This window comes from Triturus cristatus, chromosome 7 (genome assembly GCF_964204655.1).
Source record: "Triturus cristatus chromosome 7, aTriCri1.1, whole genome shotgun sequence".
NCBI classification, from domain to species: domain Eukaryota; kingdom Metazoa; phylum Chordata; class Amphibia; order Caudata; family Salamandridae; genus Triturus; species Triturus cristatus.
In genome coordinates, this window is record NC_140590.1 from 545615172 (window position 1) to 545641722 (window position 26551).

Consider the following 26551-nt stretch of genomic DNA (forward strand, 5'->3'; position numbering starts at 1 on the left):
CAGACTATGCAATATGTGGGAAGAAAATATTATTCATTTGGTTTGCATATGTGCAGCAATGATGGCTGAAAGAAAGCGATACCTGAAAAACTGCTTCATTGAGAGGTGTTCGCACATGTAGACAAGCTATGGTAGTTTGTTTTAGACCAATGGACATTATAATGAACGCTAATTTTACCAAATTTTTGATACTTGCAAAAAAGGAACTGGATGCCAGTGAGTCGAGCCTAGTAAATTTTGAAGTTTTAAATAGCTAGGCATACATTTTGCTCCATATACGTGACTTTGCACATAAGTAATGAAATTATAATTGCTACTATCCATATTAAGTTTTGCCTATTTGTCTTGTAAAAATGATGGACTGAATTAATGTTATAACTTATTTTGTGGTATTATCTGGGAAAATTGTCCGATAAAGATTTTTAAAATTTTAGACTTATTTGCTATGTTTTAAAGGGTGTGTATTAAAGATTGTTCTAATTGTAAGATTTTTACTAATCACACAATACATTTTACAACTTATTAAAGAAGATAAGAGTTATGATCAAGTGGTGTGCTTCAGTGTACTTGTTGGACATAGTATTCAAGTGGTGATGGGATGGCTGGTGCAACAGGGAGAAAAATATGATAGCAGTCGTTGTGAGAATGTGAGTGGTGGCTGTTGTAAATAAAAAGTGGTGAGAGGTGAAAAGACTGGACTGAAGTCAGTTACATGTTAACAACCTACCTTCCGGTCAGCGGTGGATTGGTCATCATTTCCCCATGGGCCACGTCACATGGCAGAGGACTAATTTCAGACAACCCAGCTGATATTTTGGGGTGGCTGCAGATGGTTCAGCACTTACCAGTGAGTTACTGATTTCACAGGTGGCATCTGTGGATTGAAAGTCTTTGTCACACTGGCATCGTCCACAGAAGCATTTACCACGCCCATTGCAAAGCCCCTGCAAGAAAAACGAGTTTTATATCAGCATCTCTGTTCCATTCATATTGAGAGAATAACAGGTGTGCTTGTCAGCACTCAAGACACAGTTTATACACACTTCTCATATTATCCAATTCTGATGAACAATCAATATGTGTTATTCCCAGTTGAGCATGTCCTATTTCCACATTAACCAAGAAGATGGTACTTCTGTATTTCCCAGGAGGGCATGCCCTTTCACATGATTTAAAAAGATAAAGCCTTCTAAGTTACCTCCATTTGACTGTTGTACCCCCTTTAGCCACATACTCAGAGATAAACATTTGTACCTCAATGAGAGTATGCCCACCATATCCATGATTGCCGAGCTGAAGATATCCAAGTCATGCCCATGTGAGGGATCCCCCAAAGACAACGGTCCCTCTGAACTCCTAATGGATGTAAACTCTATTCTCAACTTCTGATATACAGGGATGTCTTTGTAATTTCTACGAATAGGTACACCTTCCTCAGATTCTCAGAGGTGCACCGCTATTATAGCCATATTTGCAACCCTAGACTACAAGACAAAGTTTGCCATTGGGGTCTCATTACATACATAGCCTATATTGAAGATATGAGAAAGCGCTGTCAGCTATCGTGGTACTTACTCCATTTCTGTCCAGGCATGTAGCATTACTCTTCGGACACTCACATCCCGGACCCTCCCAATCCTGCTCACAGACGCACTGTCCAAGGAAGCAACGGCCTCTATCTGCCGGGAAAGGATCACAGGTTACTGTACAGATGAATGTCTCTCTCTGAGTGCCCTAGTTGGGTACAGTGTCACCATCAGAGCTGCTCAACATTCAGCTGCCCCGTGACACAGAATCTGACTACCCTTCTGGCCCAGGTTTTGCACTAGCTGCTTCCTCCGGTCCACTGTCTTCTGAAAGACTTCTTTCGATCCATTGTTACCATCCCTGCTGCCCTGTGTTAATAGGCAGCCCCATTCCACTGACTGCCCTCGGAGACCCCATCGTTGCTACATTTTTTCTGTGTAACCTTTAGACCACTTACCATCCCTCTGTTTACCTTTAAAATCTCTCTGTCACCCTCTGTTTGCCTTACCTTTATCTCCCTACCACCACTCTGCACTACTCTCGCTGTGTTTCTCACCATCCCTTTGTCTCACTGTACAAACCTTTTACGCCTCTGTGTCTCCCATCTATCACTGTTATCCCAGCATTCCTGTCTAGACACAATCCATCCTTTACCTCCATGTCGTCTCTGTAACTCTTGTTTTCCTCACATCTCTGTGATTCTTCACCCTTCCTATGTCTTCAAATCGCCTCATTGAGGTCCCACCATTCTTTCCCTTCACACCCCACCTATGCCTCCAAACCATCACTTTCTTCTTTTTCACTGAACCATCTCCCCATCTCTATGCCCATGTATGTGTTCCTCAACGTCTCTGTATCACCATCATCTCTCACTCCAGCTATGAGTTGTTGTACATCTGCCTCTAAATGCTCATATGTTCCATGCGTTTGTGCCTTCCAGCTACCTGTGTCTATTTCTGCACTTCACCTTACAGTCCCCTTCCAGTCAGACATGGGCCCAAACATTGACCCTGTCCTCCACTTTACTGCATAGTCCTCCGTCCCTACATATACCTGCCAACCCACCTTCATACAGTCCCAGTGTCTCCCACACCCCATGCCCTAACTGCCACCCAAAGCATTTGTGTATCAAGCAGCCCTGGTGCTCCCAATGCAGCCAACACCTCATCTCTGACTGCTCCCTCCATGGAGGCAAGGCATGCACTAACAGACTTACCATTACAAAGGACTCCAGCAGTGCGGGTGCATTGGAAGCTGTCAAACTGGCAGAAGTCTCCTTCATACTGGTGCGAGACACACTTGCATTTGCCACAGATACACTCGCCACGGCCTGAGCAGGTTGTCTGCTTCCCAGGCTCAACACAGGCCAGTGTATCACCAGTGGAGCCTGAGTCACAGCCACAGTTATCTCCTGCCCTGTGGAGCACAGAGAGGATAAAAAGGAATCAGGAACTGAAAAGGTCATGCACTTCACAATGTCAACCAAAAGCCACAGAGATGTTTTGTGCAAGGACTAGAACAAAAGACACTCCTGATCTAACAGCCTAACTACTGCAAAGGAGTCTAGCAGTGTGGGGACACTGGAAGCTGTCACATTGGCAAAGCCACAGATTTCTGGTGGAAGATCTAGTACTATGCTAGAGCCTAGGGTAACTTGATGGCAGAGCTAGTGAAGAGCTAAGGTGAAGGGGAATACTGAAGCAAGGACAATGTTAGATACTCAGAAAACCCCGATACATGAGCGAGTGCACGACTAGAGCCTCCGCAATCTTTGATGTAAGAGCCAGTGCACAGCGAAATCCACAGAGATCTCTAGTGGACGATTTAGTGCAATACTAGAGCCTCAATGATCAGAGACGTGTAAGGCATGGGCAAAGTTGAAAATTGCTTAGGGCCCCCACCTTCCAATCGGTCCCCTGTTAAATTGATCTTTCTATCTCACATCGGTCTATTTATCCATCAAACTTTTTCCCTGCCTCTGCCTACACCTACAGCTCATTCTGTCGTTCTCCCCCCACCGTCATCTAACAGATTGTTAGAATCCTGGGCAATATGTATTGCAGTTTTTTGTGTGATACAGTTTATGAAATTTTAATGTATAAATCATCCAGTATTATGTTGCATCCTACTTGCTTGAATTGGCAGAGAAGTTGTAATAAAATTCAAATTGGTTTCAAACAGAGGGCCCCAAAATACATCTCGCGAGGGGCCACAAACATACTTAAGATGACGCTTTAAAAGATCCTGGATAGCAGAGTCTGTACAAAGCTACAGCCAAAGGGATTCCTGATACAAAATCCACAAAAGGCTAGGATTAAAAAGATTCCTAGTGCTAGAGCCTTGGTAAGGCTATAGCTTTAGAGATCCCAGATGCAGCAGACAGTGCAGTGCTGCAATCCAAGAGATCAGTGGTTTAAGAGCCAGCACAAATATAGAAACAACGGGATTCCTGAGAGAGAGACAGAGCTAGGCTCGAGCCAAATGGATCACTGTTTTTAGAGCCAGTGCAAGGCTAGGGACAAAGCTATATTATTATACATAGTGCCTCTGAGAAACAATGGGTGTGTGTGCCTGCTCTGTGCGCCACCGGGGCACTCTGGTATTATAGATGGTGCTGCAGACACTTGTGCTCCCCCTTCTGTAATACTGATAGCACTGACACACATGTAGCAGCAACGCTATCTTCAGAGGGCATTCCACAATTTTCATAGGAGTGTGGCCAACGCATTTACTATAAAAGGGTGCACTGTCCCTGTTTGTGCGCAGTCCACCTGTTAAAAGGTGCGCCATGGCGCAACAGGGACATTGCACACTGCCTTTAATACAGGCCCTGGTATAAAAAATGGTGCAACGTTAGGGACTTGGAAATGCCTGATGCAAAAGTCAGGCTAGGGCAGAAAGAGAACTATGTTGTAAGTTGGAAGATTAGAGACGTGACCACTACAAATCCTTGGTGCAGCAGTGAATGCTTGGCTACAGCTACAGAGATCCCTTGTATAAGAGCCAGCACAAGGTTGGGGCGAAGGAAGTCAAAGGTGTAAGAGGTAGTGGATTTTGGGGTACAGAGATCCTTTGTGAGGGAATCCGTGAGACAATTCAACCAAAGACATCACTCGTAGAAGAGCCAGGTGAAAGTTAGAAGCACAGATATCCCTGGTTTAAGAGGCAGTGCTTCATTGAAGCCACAAAGATACATAGTGCAGCAATCATGTAAGACTTGAGCTGCAGCTTCCTTGATATAAGAACCAGTGCAGAGCTGGAGTCACAGAGATCCCTTGTGCAACAGCCACTGCAAGGCTAGAATCACAGAGGCACTTGGTGCAACAGCTAGTCCAAGGCAGGCTCACACATATATCTCTGGTATAGCAGTTAGTGGTAGGCTGCCGCACAGAGACCCTGGGTGCCAAGGCAGTGTGTGGATGTAGAGAAAAATAGCATAATCCATCAAGCTCAAAAGTGACACAGCTCTCTAAGGATTAATCCTACCCAGTATTAAATACACTGACTTTAATAATCATGTTACCTCTATCCATGTAACTCCCTACCTTCTGATTACAGCCTTTCAGGACCATATCCCAGTTTCTACCCACAACCCTTCCACAATCGTTGACAACCCTTCCAGAACATCAAAAGTACAGGTATGGCTCCTCCATGTGGACACAGGTGCGTCGCCCCACTGCTTTCTCGCAGTTCGAGAAGCAGTAACATAAAATGGAATAAATACCATTTTATGTTACTGCTTCTTGCACTGCGAGAAAGCAGAAAGTTTTGGTTGGGGGCGGGTGGTCCTTCAACAGGGCAGGGGAGGAGTGGCTAGCCCAATGTTGTGGGCCCTGACTGTTTGCTCGGCCCTCTAGGGCCGATCCAAACCAGTAATGCGCACTCTGCCATTTTCTCCATGTAGCAGCCCACGTGGAGAAAATGGCTTCCCATAGGCGCCTGGCTGGGCGCCGTCCCCACCAATCACTATGCTGCCATTGCAGCATTGTGATTGGCTTAGGGGAGGGGAGGGAGGCTGCCTGCTGCCTGCTTCCTGCGAGGAGGAGAGAAACAGAGACAATGCGGGACCAGATCGGGCCGGCTAAGGTAAGTTGTTTTTTTTATTTTTATTAAAATTAAACCTCCCCCTGTGCGACACCCTACCAGCGCAACACCCCCACCCCCCACCCGCGAGTCATGCCTGCAGCAAAGTACCACTTTGGAGGGAGTGCGCACCCCACCCAAGATAACTATTTTGGAGTCTGAGCACCTAATCCTGACAATACCATTTTACGGGGCTCTGTGCCACATTCTGATTATACATTTTTTACAGCCTTGCCTTGAGCCAAGGAAAGCGGTGCGGCAAGCGTCTCAATATTGCTCGCCCCTTGCCCAATGTTTATTAGTCTAGAGGCTTTCTTAAAACAGAAGAGGTCTGCTAGATATCCGAGGAGCTAAACTGAATTATTTGTGAATTGTTCCTTATGCAAAATGTCACCAGTCACACCCTACAAACTGTAGGGTCAAACCGGATCCTAACATAGACTACTCCTCTGTACAGATCTAGAAACAGGTTCAAGCAGGTCCCCAGGCACTCCTACATATAACATCATCACATTCCATACGCATCGTCAAAGCCACATCTTCGGGTACCTGACAGAACAGGCAGTTAAACGCATCCTAAATGCCATCTAGGTTTTACCATAACCTGGTAAATTTCCTAGTCACACTGTAAGACAAACAGGATGCACTGAAACCAGGCATGTAAATAATTGTAAGATGTTGCCATTATAAAAGGGATAGAGTACTCCCTCCCGTACAATATTAGGACATTGCATGTCACCAAGGTGTTGCATAAACCATATAGAGGAACAAGTCAGAAGGCCGAGTCCCTTTATAAGGTTATGGAACTTTGAGGTGACTTGCAATATCCTTACCCTGTATGCCAGGGTGTAGATTATCCCATATATGACATGGTCACGTCATTACCTTTACCACAAACCACTTAAAACCTTGGTGCTTGGCTCTTTCTTATGAAAGAGAGCGAGCATGTTTGCAAACATTAAGAACAAAAATAAAACATTAAGTGCAAAATTAAACACATCAAAAGCATTGTTAGATAATTGTTGCGGACATATATTACAAACAGTTCAATACAAGTCATTAATTTTTTTTTAAACAATCTGCAGTAGTTCGGAACGTATAGAACTATGCAGAAGGATTCTAGCTTTTCTCTGACTATGTAAGGTGTGCCAAAAATAAGAATTTTCTTTCTGCGTATCACTGTAAACTAAAAAACAGAGCAGAAGAAAGAAAAGCAACTTTTCATTTTCGTTGCTTTAAGCAGCTGCCTTTCTCTTCGTTTGCTGGCTCTGGCAGCAGGCATTGTGACTTCAGAATGTGCCTGGAATAACTTATAACAGACGAGTTCTGATGTCTTTTCTTTATAGCCGGCGATGGGGTGCGTCAGAAGTCGCCTATTTTAAGGAAATTAGAGACAGTCCAATATTCAGGGATTACAGAATCCCATGCATTATAAATACCTTATTTTTGATGAATGCATTTTATTTCTTTTTAGATTAATGTTATTCTATTTAAATGAACAGAACAGGCATATGCATGAAAACTTAGAAGCAGATTTGACCAAGAATCCTAAATCACGGGTATAAAAAGACATTTAATAGGGAGTGGCCGAACCAGTTTATGAGAGTCAAATATTCTATGAGAGAAATAGCTATTAAAGGTTTACAATAAGACTATCCTACTAGGATCTTGACCCTACCTCAACTCACTTCCTCTTCATTTCATGAGATGGACCTGAGACAAGCTACGCATGAAGGCATTAGAAGATAGGCTTTGGAGGCACAGATGTTAGGAAATAGTGATTCTGGGAATGGGATATTGGTCAAAAGTCCTCCCTCTCTTAAAAGGAAAGTTTGTGATGACCTGCGTTGTATTAACATTATTCTCACAGAAACAAATCGTGTTGCACAGGTAAAATTGTTTATCCGCTATGCCTATGTTTTTGTATTGAGCAAAAATGGGGACCGAGTAGACACAAGCTAACTGGAGTATAAAACTCCACATAACAAATCTTGGACGCCTACGTGCATGTGACCTTGTTTTCAGGAATTGCCTTCTTCGTTACCTCTTGGCCTCAGGTTTTCCAGAAAGAGCTCCAGGATTGAGTCTAAATTCTGATCTAGCTGATGTTGTTGCTACTTCATTCGCCAGAAGGTTTTAAAGTAAGCCGTGAATTGTAACCCATCTGTGTCAGGCCTTTGACTCATGATTTGCGCCTCTCATGAGGGTCCCAGTTCTCAGCCCAAGTAATGGAATGTGGGATGGAAGCCTTACCAGCCAGCATTGCATAAGCAGTGTCCACAGACAAAGTCACCATTCCAGCTGCACTTGGATGAAGCAACTTCCTTATTCTGGAATAAAAAGAGATCAACGACGTTGAGGAGATATTTTGTGCCAAGCAGATGTTAAGTTTAGCTAGTGAGGAGCCCTGCATACAGAGCTGTTGACAGAGGTGAGTAGTCCGATTAAGAGGTGATACAGCATACATAGCTATTAGTCCACACTAGGGATGAGACGAGTTTACATAACACAGGCAGTCAGGGATAAAGATGACAGTATACATTGATGCTCACAGTGGCTGATGTCAAGGTGAGGTGAAAGGAGCATATGTACCCACCCGCCAAGGCAGGATGATATGAGCATGTATAACATTGCACAGGTGACCAGATAGTGCTGAGATGAGCATGCATTCCTAATCACAGAGATAGCAAATAAATAAGATGACCTTACATACCAGTTCACAAGGGCAAGCATCACAAATAATTGAGGTGTCGATCTCCAAGCCATTATTGAAGGAAGAGGGCTTCACCAGGACCTTCCCGCTTCGGTCCTGCTCCGGCAAGGTGCATGTATGCTTTCCGCCCAACTCCTTCAGAGCTCTTACACGCACGTTATAAGTGCCCTTCAGATAGAAAAAGAAAGAGAGGGCGAAAATGAGGGAGAGGGAGTGAGCAAAAAAGAGACAGAGAGAGAGAGAGAGACAGAGAAAACAAATTATTGGAAGTTTTCCACCTAGTCAGCCTTGAAAAACAACATGCTTTTAACAGTGGAATGTAGGAATTAGTAAAATATCCTTATTGGGGGCAGTGACATTTCCTGGTAACAAACAAAGTGACCTTGAAGTAAGATCATGCTCAAGCCTTTCTACAAGAAATGTTCTTCCCTGAGTAGAAAGGAATCCTACACCAACGTTGTATGCTTGAGCTACACTCTAGAAAATCTCATTGTGGTTCACCAATCCTGTTTGCTGCCGTAATGCTCTGTAAGATGTGTTCAAGGATGTCGTCTATGGTGCACAGCACTTACTGGGTGAATCAAGACATGGACCCAGTGATCAGGGACAACTATGTCCAGATGCTTAGCGATATAGCTGATAAGGTGTCTGGTGAGGGATAGTGTGATTACCCTCACGCTATGCCTCGCTGCAAGGATAGGACTTATAAAATGGTACTGCTCCCCAAATTGCTTTATCTTTTCATCAACACTCTCCTGCCTCTTACACAAGACCTCTTGTGTCAAATACACTCCATATTCATCAAACTAGCCTGGGCCAATAAGCAATCCTAATTTGGCTGGGACACGCTTGTACTCCCATTCAGCAGACGGGGAGGGGATTGAGACCCCGGATCCAGAACGGCATTACCTCTGCGCCCAGGCACATTTTGCGCACTACTGGTTCATGGAAAAAAAAAATTCTGCATGTTGCGATGGAGATGGATGCAATAGCAGTTACGCAGCTGCAGCCACTCATGGACAGCACACCACCACAACACGAATTACACTTGTCTACTGTGAACTGCATGCTGAGAGCCTGGACTGAACTGGGCAAAAGAAATGGGCAAGCAGTCCTCTACTTTCCAACCCTTCCACTGAGCTATCACCCGCAAATCCCAGCTGCACATGAGGTGAAAGCATTGTCCTAGCTCCATGATAAAGGGCGGGTGACCTGGGTAGACCTCTATGTTGACAAAACATTCATGGGTCGAGATGATTTCACCAGTGCCACACAGTGCACCCCACTGGATGTCTTCCTATATCACCAATTGGTCGCCTTACTAAGAGTGATCATGCCGAAGTTCCTGGTGGAACGAGTGACATGTAGAGCACTGGACACACTCCTTACAGCCACGCCAACAACACAATTAATCACTAAACTCTACCGCCGTGCACCTGTGCACACTGCACGAACCAGGTGGGAGCAAGAGATGGTTCTTGAAATCTCTGAAAAAATATGGACCTACTGCTGAACTCAAACCAGAATAGTATCTTCGAGTAACAGGCTTTGTATAATCCATTACAAAACCCTGCAATGTGCATACCACATCCGGTATCAATACACAGCCTGCAGGATGACTCACAATGTGCCGAAGTGGCCACCCTGAAGCCAATTGTCTCCACCTGGCCAGGTCCTGTGGCGCGGTTCACGCTTACTCTGGGAGGTCTTGACTTTGCTATCCTACGTGATAGGCTTTGGAGATTCCCATGGATCCATAGTGCCCTGTGCTGGGATAGGTATGGGATGCTCCAGGCTCTCATAGACATTATAAGGCTCTGGCTCTGTTGCAAGCTCGGTGATTAGTGGCCTGCTGCTAGGGTTGGGAGAGATATATGAAATACAAGCAATGGGTTGAATCTCTAATATATTGTAATGAGCAATTTGGTCTATATGCTACAATGCTTCTGCAGATATCATGGCACAAGGATATTTGGGGTCCCCTAAAACGTTTCTTGTTAAATGAGACCACATAACATGGAATGCTCAGAGAAGTTGGCTTTGGCTGGACAGCACTACCTAGTGCGCATTGCACGATCTGAGAGAGAGCCTGTGCGCAGACGGACGAGGCTGGCCTCAATGGGACTCGCTGTCGGTTCGGGGAAACAGCAAGTTAACTGGATATGTGTGAAAAGACTGCAGGTGGCAACATAATCCACTACTATGTACTGTTTCTTATTAAGTGCCCTGTTGTGTGTTTCTTTCTTTCTCTCCTTCTGCTTTCCGTTGATGACCTGTTTGATTCACTAGTACTTTTCTGTGCTGAAAACTTTTAATATTAAAAAAAGGATGATGTCTATGTATGCCACGCAAAACTCTTCAGACAACAGAAAGAGTTCACTGACAATGCTATGGATCTCGAAGGCACCTTGGACTAGGGGCTCTTAAGTAGCTTTTTAACTGGTGGGTGCTAATCCATGGAACCATAAATACTGGCAATGTAAATCTGAAACTGTGATCACATAGTAAGGCATGATAGGATTATAAACAATAGCATTGGGAACACATATGTCCTGTTCTATAGTGCATGAACAAATTTACAAATTTGTTTAGTCAGACATATTTTTTCAAACTCATCCACATACTGGAATAATGTAAAGCATGCAAATGGAGCCATAATAGCTTCACATTTCAAAATGTAGCTTTCAGGCTGTAGGGGTGGATGGAATTAATTGTATTCGCTATATTTATGCCTAGCACATGCCAGGATGCTGGTTCGGGGAAGACGTTACATTGTAGAGTGCTAACAAATATCTAAAGCCAATCTAGTACTGTTTTCAATGCTACTCTGGATTTCTGCATTATTTTGTTACTATTGGAGTTGTCAGTGATCAGTGGTTACAGGAAGGTTACCATGGAGGATCCGAGCTGCAACACCTGTGATCTAAATGATTGTAAGAAGCTTCCAACCAGTTACCTTGTGTTCTAGCAGCTCCTGTGTACTCGCGTCCTCACTTCAGAGTGGTTTGCCCAAAAAGGGTTCTGACAAGTTTATTTTTCCAACATCAGTTATTCTAGGATGAACTCTTTGAAGATGGACTTTTCCAAGGTAGTCTGTAACATGACTGGCAAACCCTTTCATACACTCTACATTAAACAGTGCTCCCTTGTAGTGACTAGTTCATGTCTGAAACTCACCACTTCTCCTCTGACCACTTGGAAGGAACCAGACTCCAGCTTCTGGGATGTCTGGGATGTGACGTCTGTCTTCAGGGCACTCATTGAGTGCGCAGCTCGGATATCCATCTTGGAGCGGATGCTCTAGGAGTTGGAAAGGCAAAAAATCTTAGACAAGGTGCTTTTTCGCTGAGAGCCACCACCCTTACATTCATTCTCCACCCCACAAGACTCCCTTAAAACCTATAGATGATGTGCACTCCACATCCAAACATTTCATTGAATTAGACCAATGATCAAGATGATGTTTCACTTAAATTGCTCAAATAAAGACCTGCTTTTATTATTTAGGTATTTACAGTAAGCATTGATTGTATGCAAAGGCCAGGCCAATCGTACATGTACATAATCCTTGTTTACACTAAGGGCAAAAGCTTGTGTCATTTATTGTGAAACATTTAGTCTTGCCAAATGAGTTCCGACCAGTGCACTGAAGTAGAGATTTAAATGTGAGGGTAAGTAAGACAAGACACAAAAGACTTAGGGCATCATTTAGAGTTTTGCGGACCGAATCTAGGGCATCCCATCATGGCAGTGTCCTTTTTTTTTTTTAAATCAAGCAGCTCTTACTTCCATGGCACAAATTGCTCTGATGATAACAAAAACAGTATTGGCAGTCCCACAATCTCACTGTGGAACTATCAGCACGTTTCTTTCCAAAGACTGTGGTAAATAATTTAATTACCGGGACTTAATTTGATACAGAAACATAATAAAAATAGCTCAGTAAATAAGAGGCAGAATCCGTGGTATTAGAGGTTCGGAATGGGCTTTATTCCAATGGGCGATTCGAATCGGTTGCTCCAAGTTCCATCACCACGAAGGTTCAGGAAGTGAAGTACATACATTATTGATAATTAATCACTTTTATACAATAGGCATTACAGTGAAGCAAATGCAAGAGGCGTAACAATTGATAGCAAAGATAACATTTCACATGCGTAGCTGAAAGAGGCGTAATTGGGAGTAACAAGGAAACGTCATTGGTTGTGATGTCACATATGGGTGGACCTATGAAATAATTTCGCAATGTCAGCAGAAATACTTGGCAGAGATGCGCGTACAGCAGTATGACGTGTGATTGACGTGCAACTAGGGGGTGAAGGGGACTTGACATTTAGCTCTACGTGTGGTGACAGAAGTCTGGAGGGTCAAGTCAACCTAATCCCAAATCATATCTAACATCCTATGTTTAAAGAACTATGTTATCCAGAAGAGAGGTCTCTTAGAGTAGAATCTTATTCTATACTGACTATACTGACTGTTAGTGCGTGTACAAGCATCTAAGTGTCTACACTAGATGCGAGGGCAGGAATCTTCCATAGTAACAGGGCTCTGAATTACTTGCATAAAGACAGAGAAACCGGGCCCTTGCTTGGTAGCTGGAAGAATGTTTACTTAAACTACTAGACAGGAATGCATTGGGCAGGGAGCGGAGCAGATAATTTCGAAGGTGAAATACAGTTTCTTGGCAGGCAACAGGCTGATGTCAGGCTTCGTGAGCCGCGCAGGGAATGAGACAAAGTTCATGGTCGCAGATGCAGGCTCAGACTGGAGCTTCAGAGGCAGAAAGCAAGAAAAGCTTGATGACAGAATCAGGGCCTACTTGCCTGGACTGTAAAATGGCATAAGTGAACCATATAAAGCCGGTGGCCTTTCATACTTAGGAATGGAATATCCGGCCTATTCATGGCGGATCTGAGAGAGGACATGTTGACGGTGGACGCACATGTGTTTGCGTCTTCATAACTGGAACTGGAGGGAACATACATGTACTTGTGATTCATACATGAAACCGTTGGGGTCCAAGATAGGGGACATAACTGATCAGAAAAATCCATATTTCCACATTCCCTCCTTGTCCCCTACTTGCCCGTCAAGAGATATCAATCTTCATCAATCCATTGATCTGTTCATATAGCATCATTTGTTCTTCTTTTTTCTTCTGGGACGAACGAGATCTTGGTGGTGGAATACACGATGTGGCACACAGACCACAGATCGCTGGTCCACATTGTAGGCATAGACAGCAACTGAATAGTATGAGAAAGCCAATACCTAGGAAGGATAGGACCTTCCATCCAAAGGTAGATAATACACTCCAAAACCAACCGGACCAAGTCCAGGTGCCTGGATTCTGGTGTATCTGGCTTGCAATCTTATGAAGGCGAGTTATGGCTTTATATACAGATGGCGAATTTTCTGGTATGAAAATGCAACAACTTGATCCGATGACCCTACAAGCTCCGCCCCTATCGGCCAGGATGACGTCAAGGACAAGACGATTCTGAAGCACAACAATCCGCATAGCAGACTGTTCTTCTGTTAAATTGCCTAAGGCGGAAATAGTTTCGTTCACTACTGCTTCAAGGGTTCTAGTTAATCTACGTATCAGCTTACTATTAGTAACGGTACCTATATAGGGAAAGAGACCTTTATTGAAATCTGTGTATTTTTCCCATGCTGTTTCAGTGTAATCGACAATTGGGAGATCTCTCCTTTCTCTATTGTGTACTAAATGAGTATTTCTGTGATAATCAGGAGGAGCTAGGAAAACAGGTGGCAAAAGGAATCCAATGTAGCAGGTACCATCCCAATCTAGAGGCAAACGTACATATGCCGTTTGACCACATATAAAATAGGAATGGCGGGAAGCTCTAAATATCGACTTGCCTTGATCACTGAATTCTATTACAGTGGTGCATCTACTATGGCCCATATGTATGGAACCATTCTTTCTTACACATAATTCACCTTTTACTGGAAATACTGACATGGCGGGCAAAATTGGAGTAGCTTCGGATTCGACATTTAGGATCATAAGATTAAGCGTAAAATTACCTAATCCATATACTTCATTTTCTAGATCAGTTCCTGTTCTCTTGGGAAGTCCCTCCTTGTTAGGGTAGCAGACTAAGTAAAACTAAGTTCAAATTTCCCCATACCCAGTTGTCTTGATAAACTGCAGAATTTGAATCTAGGGAATTAATTAAACTAAACCATGCTCCACAGGAGCCGTTGTGTGTGAATGGGTATGGAAAGAGAGGTAGAATTCCTTTATAATTCTGATAGGGAGGGAGTCGGCCACATATCCAACAATTTGTAGCATTGCTAACCTGATGGGAATGATGTAACATACTAATAAACGTGTTATTGCGCAGCGCAAATCTATAAGACAACTCATGCAGAGGTAATTCACTAAAAGAATGTTCAGCAGTAACATTATAAACATGTCTAGAAATAGGATAATATATGTGCAACAATATACTTGCAGTAATTATTAAAAGACTTAAGAAAAACAAGATTAATAACGTCACTGTGCAATGACTACGCAGTGATTTACAGTATGCATGTCGTTTCAACATTTTTCGGGTGTTTTCTCTATTCAGATCTAAGGGATACATGTCAGAGACAAATTCAACCGCTTCACCTTGGAGAGGACTTAAACAATCAAATTTCCCGACCGGTTAGATCTGAGTTTTAGTTTATATTGTTCGTGACTACTGGTTTCAACAAAAGGAAGTTTTGAGTCAATGGGTGAAGACACACGAGGTGTGGTGTTTACGTCCGATGGTAGTCCATGAAATTTCTTGATATGACTTGAATGTATCCAGCCTTTTCTGCCTTCGATCTTCACGGCTGTCCTTGTGGTGAGCAAGACCAGTTGCGGTGACTTCCACCTAGGATCCAGCTGAGTCTTTCGATCAAAGTTCCTCACTAAAACGAGATCCCCTGGAATTACGTCATGGGGTTTCACCTCAGTGTTGTCAGGAAAGGCTGCAGCTACCTGTGAACGACAAGATTGTAGTGCAGACATCAAGGAAGCCAAATAATCTGTCAGCATATTACAGTCAATATCAGTTATTTTACGTGGTATAGGCGTCCCCCACATATTTGGTGGTCTGCCAAAGATCACCTCATACGGGGATAGCCCTGTTCGAGAGTGTGCTACCATTCTCATGTAAAAGAGTGCAACTGGTAAGGCTACTACCCAGTCGACACCTTTCTCTCTGCATATTTTGGACAATCTGATTTTCAGGATCTGATTATGTCTTTCTACGAGACCTGCTGCCTCGGGGTGTCGGACACAGTGGAATTTCCACTGATAACCTAACAAAAGTGAAACGTGTTTCATTAGTTCGGATGAGAACGGCTGGCCGTTATCTGAGTAGACAGCACGTGGTAAACCGTATCGTGGGAAGAATTCTCGAACTAACTGTTTGGCAGTAGTCGGGGCAGTGTAATCTGAAACCGGGTATGCCTCTGTCCAACGGGAAAGAGCACAGACAACTACGAGAACATATTTGAATCCTCGACATCGTTCCATCTGGATATAATCCATCTGGAGGACTTCAAAAGGGTGATCAGGAGACTGAAATCCACCCTGTTCTACGGGAACGCTTTTTCCTGGGTTAAACTGACAACAGATCATACAGGTACGAACTTTTTGTTTAGCTGCTGCTCGTAAATGTTTATTGAACCAAATGTGTTGGATGCTGTCTAGCATAGCTTTTTCTCCTAGATGTGCTGGACTATGTATAGTGTTAATAATAACTTGGACCATTGAATCAGGAAGGAACCACACAGATTTTTCCTTCGTCATCCATCCTTGGTCCGTTTGAATCCCTCCTAATTCAGTCCATTTCTTTATTTCGTCTGGAGTAGCATGTGTCTGTATGTCAATTACGTCAAGAGCGGGATCTTTAATCGTCATACAATGTGTTGGCGTCGGGACTATTGTCTTTGTCATGTCGGATGTTTGAGTTTGAGCCGTCTGTTTAGCTATTCTGTCAGCTAGATCATTGCCTTGAGAAATGATATCAGTAACTTTCGTATGAGCTTTACATTTCATAATTGATATTGCAGTGGGTAGATGTATTGCATCTAATAAGGCATGAATGAGGGGTCCGTGCTGAATGTGGGCACCGTGAGAAGTTAAATAACCTCTCTCTCGCCACAGCACGCCGAAGTCATGTACAACTCCGAATGCATAACGTGAATCAGTGTATATGTTGACTCTTTTATTTGTGGCTTGAATACAGGCTTGTGTCAGAGCGACGAGCTCTGCGGCTTGAGCTGACAAGGTATTTATGCAATTTGTTTCAATGATTTCAGTGTCTGTTGTGACTGCGTAAGCAGCCACTAACTCCCCTGTACTTGTCCTCATACATGAACCATCTACGTACAACGTCAGGTCTGGGTCTGACAATGGGACATCTGTCAAGTCTTGTCTGGGTTTCGTCGTGATTGTAATAACGTCAATACAGTCATGCGCTAGTGGATCTGTTCCAATTACGGGTAAAAGTGTGGCAGGATTCAATGTGTTACAACGTCTGATTTCTATATGTGGTTGGAACAATGTTAATTCATACCCTGTAAGTCGCGCTATAGTTAAATGTTGTGTTTGCGTTCGATTCAAAAGAACCTCTACTGCATGCGGTACTTGTACTGTCAATGGATGTCCTAACACTATGGCATCGCTTTGTCTGATTGCTAAAGCTGTCGCTGCCACTGATTTTAGGCACGCAGGCAGAGCCTGAGCTACGGGATCTAATGTACTAGAAAAATAAGCACACGGTTTGTGTGATCCTGCTTGTTCCTGTGTGAGTACTGACAAGGCAGTACCTTCGCGTTCTGTAACAAAAAGTGTAAACTGTTTATTGTAACATGGTGTTGCTAAAACCGGTGCTTGACATAAAGCTTTCTTTAAGCTTTCAAAAGCTTGTGTATGTTCCTGAGTCCAAGGGAGAACAGTCGATGTGGCTGCCTCCTGTGTTGTCAACTGAATGAGTTGTTTTGCTAGAAATGCATACTGAGGGATCCACTGCCTACAATATGAAGTGAGGCCTATAAAAGCCCGCACCTCCTTTTGTGTCTTGGGTATTGGCATGTTAGCTATTAACTGAATGCGGTCGGGTGTAAGCTGCCTTCCCTCCTTGGACAGCGAGTGTCCAAGATAAACAACTCGCTGGACACAGAATTGCAGCTTAGAAGGGGACACCTTGTGCCCCTTTTCGGCTAGAAATTGTAAAACTGTCAGTGATGCTTTTTCACATTCAGGTTCGCTTCTAGCGGTGATCAGCAGATCATCGACATATTGAAGCAGGGCAGTGTTTACTGGCATGTGGATACTGTCGAGTTCTCGTTTCAGTGCTTGGCTATAGATGCTGGGGCTTTCTGTAAATCCTTGAGGTGCGCGTGAGAATTTAAAGCTACGTCCATTTAAACTAAATCCGAACAAGTATTGGCTTTCCGGATCTATAGGGACGCTGAAAAAGGCATTCTTGAGATCAATTACAGTAAAGAATGTTGCTTCAGAATCAATAGCTGTCAGTAATGACGAGATATCTGGGACCACAGGGAATTGTGGCACAATGCACTTGTTTAATTCGCGCAGATCAATAACCAATCGATATACTGGCGGGGCCTTCGGATCTGTTCGTTTGAGAATCGGAATTATCGGTGAATTACATACATTGGAGTCTGTTTCTACAACCACTCCTTGGGCAATGAGCTCGTCAATGATTTGTAGTAAAGCCACTACAGCATCTGGTGGTAACTTGTATTGTCGCATTCGTGGTAGTACCACTCCTGCCTTTAGTGTAACTCGATATGGTGTAATATTCATGCAACCAACATCAGTAGGGCCTTGTGCCCATAGATGTGTAGGTAAAGTCTGCAGTCGGGGATCCATGTCTCGAGACACATAGTGACCTTTGAAATCACGTAAAAACAATCTTACTCCTTCCGGAGAACAACATATTATAGCTCCTAGAGCTTTCAGTGTTTTTATACCTAACAAGTTTTCTGGACATGATTTAGTAAGCAATAAATCTGTAGTTCTGGTCAAGGGTCCTATCGTAAGTGGAAGAGGCTGTGATACTTCATTAACAATAGGTTTTCCTGAAAAACCAAGGGAAATATTCTGTGAGCCTGAGAGGGGTGCCCCTGGAACTTCACTACGTTTTATGGTTGTTCGACTTGCCCCTGTATCGAGTAAAAATTTTCTATCTTGGCCTAATAATTCACTATGTACATAAGGTCCTTCTTGGTCTACTGGGACCTCGATAAGGGGTAAGTCAACTTCCCTCTCTAGGCTTGTTCATGCGTATCGTTGATAATCAGGATAGTCGTACTGTGCGGTCTGGTACAGCTGTCGTGTCGTGGTTTGTGTGGCAGTAACAGGCAGCGCTGGTGCAGCTGGCACAAACTGTATAGACTGTTGTGGAACTGGCATGGACTGTGCATGCTGCGTGGCTCCTTGTTCATTCTGATCCTGTCTAAGTGGCCGTGGTCTTTCTTTTGTAATACCTGTGGCGATATTACGCTTCAGGACTGGGCAATCGTGTATATAATGACCTGGTTGTTTACAATAGTTGCATGTCCCTTTTACAGGTCCTGCTGAATCACCGGAATGTGTCGTACCCTTTTTATGTCCTTCAGCTGGAACTGTCTGGGAGACTAGCATTTTCATTTTCGTGTCTTTCATGCGTCTTTGTTCATGATCTTGTTCCTCTCTAATTCTATTGTGATGATACTGTAACATTTGTAACATTTGTGATGGGGTGTTACCTTGCCAGGTACTCTCGAATTTTAATACTCTATTCTTCACTTGGGGCAAGGAATTTTCAACTAATTTTGTCACAAACAGATGTGGGTATGATTCGCTACTTGCTTTTATACCACTATTTATACCAAAACATTTTTCAAATCGTGCATAGAAATCACTAGTGTCTTCATCTTGCTTTTGTTTACAGGCTGAAATTGCACCCCAGTCTTCCTTTTTCGTAGTTAATAAACGTGGCAGTACCTGTACTAGTAAACCTGGTAGTGCTTTAGTTTTGTCCCCAAGCCCCGAACCCGGACCTCGGGCCTTTTCTTCATTTTCTAATGCTGTCCAGTCTATCTTTTGGTCTCCCACCTCCCACTCTTTTTCCTTGAGTTTTTCATAAATGCCAGCAGGCATTAATACCTTTAATATTGTCATAATGTCGGGATAGGTATACTCTCCCATGAGTAACATGTCTTTAATTTCTCGGTGGAAACCCGCTGGGTCTTTGTCATGACTGGGTACCACTTTCTTCATTTCTAACAATTCTATTTTCGATATGGGCGTATATACAAATACACGTTTAAACTGATTGTCCTCGCCCTTTATTGGGTGTACTTCTCGTAAGGGATTCTGTCTGTCCATGTAATACATCGGTCTTTCCTTGATGGGCAGTGAGACATGTTCTGGACATACAAAAAGAATGTACTGCTTTCTGGATTCTAGTATTTCTTTAATTAGCTTAGTACCTGAACCTCTCCATCTATTCGTGAGTAATTCAGTCAATATATCAGGTAAGGGACCAGGATCTGAATGTTGGCTTTTATATAGTATAAGAAGTTGTTGAATCATATAAATCCCAGCTAAACGCTGTTCATCTGGGGTGAGATTCAAAAATGTGTGTGCTACGGTATCATCATCATACTTTCCGGGACTGTCAACCCAATGAACGGCTGACCTGGCTAATTCTTGTTCATCCATAGAATCGAGAAAATGATAACCCCTTTGTTCTCGCAGTAATTTGTCAGCGGCTTGGAACGAATGCTCGGGGGACCTTATATTTATTATAGGTGTTTGGAAATTCCTGTTATTATCTGGACATATCGGACGTATCGGGTCAGTAAAACATCTAGTACTATTACAAGATCTTCCTCTACCTACATAGGCTATGGTTTCTGACTGTCCTGTGGGCAGTCCTGATCCTTCCTCCTCGCTTTGTTCGAACTGGTCTACCGCTAATCTCTCTTCGTGTAGGCGTTCTATTTCTTTACGGATCTTTCGGCACATGGCTATTATACAGTTTTGCTTATCATGTCTCCCTTCTGATATATTCTGGCTCCATCTGGTAAGAATTTGCATTGCTTCCGGGTCTACCCCCGGTCGGTCTTGATTTCTGATCACACAGTTAATAAGGAAACGTAACAGTTCCCCTTGTATCTCCACTTTCTGGTATTCCATAGCTCTGTTAATACATTCAGAATCTCGCCCTGTTTGGACAAAATGGTATATATTATCTAGATGCATAGTCATTCCTGGTAACTTCCCTAAATACACCGCGGCTCGTCTGATACGTAATGATGCCATGATCATTTCGTCCTCTTTGCCGGGCACAGGGTCATATCTACAATCTATAAGAAGTTCCTTAAGCGTACGGGCATTTATGAGTTTGGGGGTACGTGGGTGTGCTGATTCTTGAAAGGTAAGTTTATTTATTCTGGGTGGCGTAGAAAAAATATTGGTAGCACCTCCCGTAGCCCCGTCTGGGGTATCGGGCGTGAAAGGATTCGTTGAACGCGATACAGCAACTATAGGTGTGGGCACAGCTATAGAAGTAGCTGTAGGAACAGATGTGGAAACAGATGTGCTTGCCGGAACTTGTGTCAGGATTTGGTGCTGTAGAGATACAGATACAGGATCTTGGCGTTGAACCTCCCCGGCCAACGGTCTATGTGGGGCGGGGTTAGCATACTCGGGAGCTGCGTCATCTAAATATGAGGAAAGAAAAACATCTTCTGCGGTTCTAGGATGCCCCTTGGGATGTACTTTTATTGGAAATAATGGGGGTGGCAAGTCTTTTGGTATCCCCGCAGTAGCCTTAGGTAATCCCTCGGCCAGAAGGGGATACATACCCTTCATAAGGGCATTTCTTTGTCTGTCTACTTGTTCTGATTTCACTCGTGTACCTTCTTCAATTAATAGATTTTCTCGGACTTCATTTGAATTCTCTTTACTCTTCTCTTCCTGTCTACGTGCTTTTTCTGTACGTCTATACGATTCTTTACGCCATAATTCAATGGCGTCTTTCTGTGATTGTCTAGCTTTCTTTTTCCATAATTCTTCCTCTACTTTCACGATGCACTCTGCATCCCAGGTCCCAGCTGCGGGCCACCTCTGACTTTCTGGTAATTCCTTAGTGTAGTCTACCCATAAATCAAGAAATAATATAGCGTCTAAGCCGTGTTTATGATACATGAAGTACCCTGGAGTGTCCCTAGGCGGAATAGGAACAGCTTCTTCGAGTACCCCTTTTCTAGTTGTGATCTGTCTTAATTTCGAAAAGAGCGGCATATTGAGAACTGATCTGATACTTGATCTTGAACAAACTTAATACAATAAACACGATAATGAACAGTCATTCATACCACAATATGCAGAACGTATTAACACATTTAACATTTAACATTTAGATGAGCAAACAATGATGACGGCGATCTAAAGAAAACTTAATCACTAAACATAATACTCGGCATTATCTGGATTATTCTGAATTTATATACTTGATATACTAGATATACTGCTAAACAGTACAGATACACTGCTGAAACAGTGCAGACCGGATTTGTGTACCCAAACCCGTCTGGACCGGCACAACTTATGTGCACGCCAGAACGCCTCCCCAGTAATGGTACTCACCGGGTAGCTCGGAACGGAAGGCCTCGGAACGGACCTGAACTCTGAACTGGACCGGACTGGACTCGACTCGAAAACTCCGGACACTTCTGAACTTCGGAAACCTGGTGGGCCTCTGTATACCTCGGATCCTGCTCTCTCAGCTAGGCTCTGGTCGGGATACTTCGCACTTCTCACCGCCTCGTCTGGGTGTTGATCGCAGCCTCAGTCGCCCCCGCTTGACCGGAGGGAGATACAGGAAATCCTGCTGGTACGCGTTGTTGTCCGTCCAGCTGTGGCAGGAGACCGGGCCTGCAACGCACCGCCGGCGCGTGAGATGAGAAAGTGTCCCTGTTCGGGCGCCATTCATGTGGTAAATAATTTAATTACCGGGACTTAATTTGATACAGAAACATAATAAAAATAGCTCAGTAAATAAGAGGCAGAATCCGTGGTATTAGAGGTTCGGAATGGGCTTTATTCCAATGGGCGATTCGAATCGGTTGCTCCAAGTTCCATCACCACGAAGGTTCAGGAAGTGAAGTACATACATTATTGATAATTAATCACTTTTATACAATAGGCATTACAGTGAAGCAAATGCAAGAGGCGTAACAATTGATAGCAAAGATAACATTTCACATGCGTAGCTGAAAGAGGCGTAATTGGGAGTAACAAGGAAACGTCATTGGTTGTGATGTCACATATGGGTGGACCTATGAAATAATTTCGCAATGTCAGCAGAAATACTTGGCAGAGATGCGCGTACAGCAGTATGACGTGTGATTGACGTGCAACTAGGGGGTGAAGGGGACTTGACATTTAGCTCTACGTGTGGTGACAGAAGTCTGGAGGGTCAAGTCAACCTAATCCCAAATCATATCTAACATCCTATGTTTAAAGAACTATGTTATCCAGAAGAGAGGTCTCTTAGAGTAGAATCTTATTCTATACTGACTATACTGACTGTTAGTGCGTGTACAAGCGTCTAAGTGTCTACACTAGATGCGAGGGCAGGAATCTTCCATAGTAACAGGGCTCTGAATTACTTGCATAAAGACAGAGAAACCGGGCCCTTGCTTGGTAGCTGGAAGAATGTTTACTTAAACTACTAGACAGGAATGCATTGGGCAGGGAGCGGAGCAGATAATTTCGAAGGTGAAATACAGTTTCTTGGCAGGCAACAGGCTGATGTCAGGCTTCGTGAGCCGCGCAGGGAATGAGACAAAGTTCATGGTCGCAGATGCAGGCTCAGACTGGAGCTTCAGAGGCAGAAAGCAAGAAAAGCTTGATGACAGAATCAGGGCCTACTTGCCTGGACTGTAAAATGGCATAAGTGAACCATATAAAGCCGGTGGCCTTTCATACTTAGGAATGGAATATCCGGCCTATTCATGGCGGATCTGAGAGAGGACATGTTGACGGTGGACGCACATGTGTTTGCGTCTTCATAACTGGAACTGGAGGGAACATACATGTACTTGTGATTCATACATGAAACCGTTGGGGTCCAAGATAGGGGACATAACTGATCAGAAAAATCCATATTTCCACATGAAATGCAGGTATGGCTTTTGAAAAAAAATATTACTGATGCACGGGAAGTTTTCTCCCACAGTGTAGAGGACATTTCTGTTCTTTGCCTCTATGGGGCTACCATGATATGCATGGTGACCCGGACAAGCTAAATGCTGTCTGAAATAGCGTTGGTAGGGCTGTCCTAACTAAGGCCACACTCCTAACTCCATGTCCAATGGTAGAAGCGCCACTGAAAGGGATTACCCAATGATGGAGCCAGTGGCAGGTTTGACATCAGTAAACCTTGCATCTGCCAGCCACTAAATGAGGGGAGAAGGCTTGAGCGGTGGATGCACAAGACTTTTGCCAAAGTTTCTTACCACTCATCTCTAACTGAGTGCCTGAGTAATAAAGCCTCAAAATCACCTAGTAACCTGAAAGGAATCCTCGCTAAAACACCTGGTGAATGGCTCCCTTAGCTAAAAAGCTGGAGAAAACCATTATTTTGCATTAAATAGCAGCATTTGTATGGTGCTTCACGCGTCTGATTAGGCTGAAAAGCTCTCCAATTTTCATCAGTTCCGGTCCACCTTTTTATTAACCTTTCTGATGTGTTCCCTTATATAAATTTTGGAAAGAGATCTCCAATAATGAAACCTCCTAGACTTTGCCTCTGACTTAAAAGATCTGAACTATACCCAGATAAACATCTTGAGGGCTTTCCACAATGAACATTCAGTGGGTATTCGTACATACCCTACAAAAGGGTCCTCAACATGACCCCTTAAAGGTCTCTTCAGGGCATACCTAAAAAAGATATATTAAACAAAAACACCCCAATTGCTTGCACAACATATCTACCTCATGGGACTTACCAGCATATTCATCCCTATTCACTCTGTCATACAACCACTTGAAGGTTCATGCTAACACACATCCCATAGGGCTCCCCAAGATACCACGAAGGGTCAATTCAACATAAAGGGCTTTTAATATATCACTGAGCAGGCTCAACAAAACAAGCACCTCTGGGAGCTTCCCACATATGTAACTGACCGGTCTCTGAAAGACACACATGCCTCAAGGTACCCTAAACATACACACCTCAAGCCACCGCCTTACTTAAACAGCTCATGCCTACAACACACAAATCACAAAGCTCCCCCAATATATCCTCCCCAACAAAGCTACAGCAGCTTGTTCAACCAGAATATATGCATTTGTCTATTGCTATTTATATAGCACAAACCCAGCTTTGAAGCAATGGAGAGTTGTACAAATACCCGAGACGTCAGGAGATGATCTACAAGATCGAATATATCCAGTAAATATTATACAAATAAATGTTACACACATTTAGGCACAAGAAGATTAAGTGATTTTCCCAGAATGACACAATGTTGAATCTAGTTCCAAGGGCAACATCTAAACTTGGTTCCCTAGGTTCCAAAGGCAGCAGCTCGAGCCACTAGGCCATGTCTCCCCCAGTACCCGGTAGTTGAAAAAGCCACATCATTAGTGGAAAAAACAAGGTAATCTCTTGTATACAATACACTACCAGAATCTTTGGGTATGGAAGCCTTAATGAGAAGCCAACAGGTGTTTCATGCATGCAACTTTTTCTCTGGGTAACTTGACATACAGACCTATATGGGATCACTATTGTGGAAATACCCGCTTGGTCCTAGCCATCTAAGCCAACAAAGAGAAGGAATTTGGAAAGGAAGTCTCTGCACAACTGTGCTTCATACTTGCCTCAGTATATGCAAAGAAGATTTCCATGGCTTTCTGGTTCTAGGCTGAGGAGACCGGCGGACCCCCTGCTGCAGATGAGTTCCCCATGTGGACTAGTCTCTGGTGTCAATGAGGAGTCCCAGCATCAGCATCAGAGTATCAGCTCTCTGATATATTATTTGGTTCTAGTGACTCAAGTCATGAGGTTTATCGGGTTAGAACTTTAGCTTCAAAAAGGTAACCAAACAGCAACTTCAGCAAATGCCGTTGTTCATAGGGTCATAGGTTCATGGGACCATTCCTATACCTCATTACCCACTCCGCCCTAACAGGGTAACACCATCCTTCTGCCCTATAAAAATCAATGCTCTTCATGCTGACTACCAGCATACTCAAGATGAGAAACTCTCTCTTCAGCCCAGTGCTGAATTTGTAAAATATTAAGTGCCAGGGCTCTGACCAGGAGTAGGCCTGGGCGGTAAAATCCGTTCCGCTCGCGGAATTTGCGGAATTTGGGTAATTTCGCGTTCCGCGGAGAACGCGAAATTGACCAAAAATCTGCATTCCGCGACTTCGCGAAATTTTTGGCTTGTTCGCGTTCTCAATATGCGTGTTCGCGAGATATTTCACCCCGAGCATGCAAACAGCGATCGCGAACAGGAAAAAAGTATCGCGAACAAGCAATTCCGCGTGTTCGCGAAATTTCTGCGTGTTCGCGGAGATTTATTACCGTTTCGCGGAGATTTGCGTAACGCGATTACGCGAATTCCGCCCACCCCTAACCAGGAGGCCACTGCAACTTACACCATCCTTCGTCCCTGTCATCGCTGCCAAAACAACTACTAACCATCTCTCTTGCATGTAAATGCAACAGTTCAGATTATTCTAGGTCTCCAAAGCTAAAGGAAAAACTGGGGAGGCAGGTATTAGTAATTTTTTAATGTATATTGTTTTCCTAAACAACTGTTATACTGCTCATCTCTAAATTACATGAGCAGTGCCACCTTGTGGCAGACTGCCCTAAGTGTGGTTTTGACAATTAGGTGCCGGGTGCTGAGCACCGGAAACCAATTAAGTGCCGATGCTCAGCACCAGAAAGCTCCGGCTCAAATTAATCACTGCTTCAGCCCAACAAAATTTTGACTACACCAAACGAGGATTTAGGATGTAACTTCCTACCAAACCCTGTGGCCCTCCTTACCTAGAATGGACTCCAGAGAGACTATTCTCCCTGTAACACAACTTCCTACCCACTTCTGACAAAAATCATGTCCTTGACCCAGAACTAATCTCATTCTCTTCCTATGGTGCCTATGGGTGCA

At 43.7% G+C, this 26551-nt stretch overlaps 1 protein-coding gene across 5 annotated transcripts in view; it reads right to left on the reverse strand.

The window, feature by feature from the left end:
• Nucleotides 1–26551, reverse strand: part of ITGB4 (integrin subunit beta 4) — a 261824-nt gene that overhangs the window by 127481 nt on the left and 107792 nt on the right. For all 5 annotated transcript variants that reach the window (XM_085616984.1, XM_085616983.1, XM_085616982.1 and 2 more), the window contains exons 10-15: nucleotides 11501–11623; nucleotides 8324–8491; nucleotides 7864–7940; nucleotides 2744–2943; nucleotides 1576–1679; nucleotides 846–944 (exon numbers count right to left, since the gene is read on the reverse strand). In XM_085616984.1, coding sequence (XP_085473110.1) covers nucleotides 846–944; nucleotides 1576–1679; nucleotides 2744–2943; nucleotides 7864–7940; nucleotides 8324–8491; nucleotides 11501–11623 — 771 coding nt within the window. The remainder of the gene's footprint in view (nucleotides 1–845; nucleotides 945–1575; nucleotides 1680–2743; nucleotides 2944–7863; nucleotides 7941–8323; nucleotides 8492–11500; nucleotides 11624–26551) is intronic.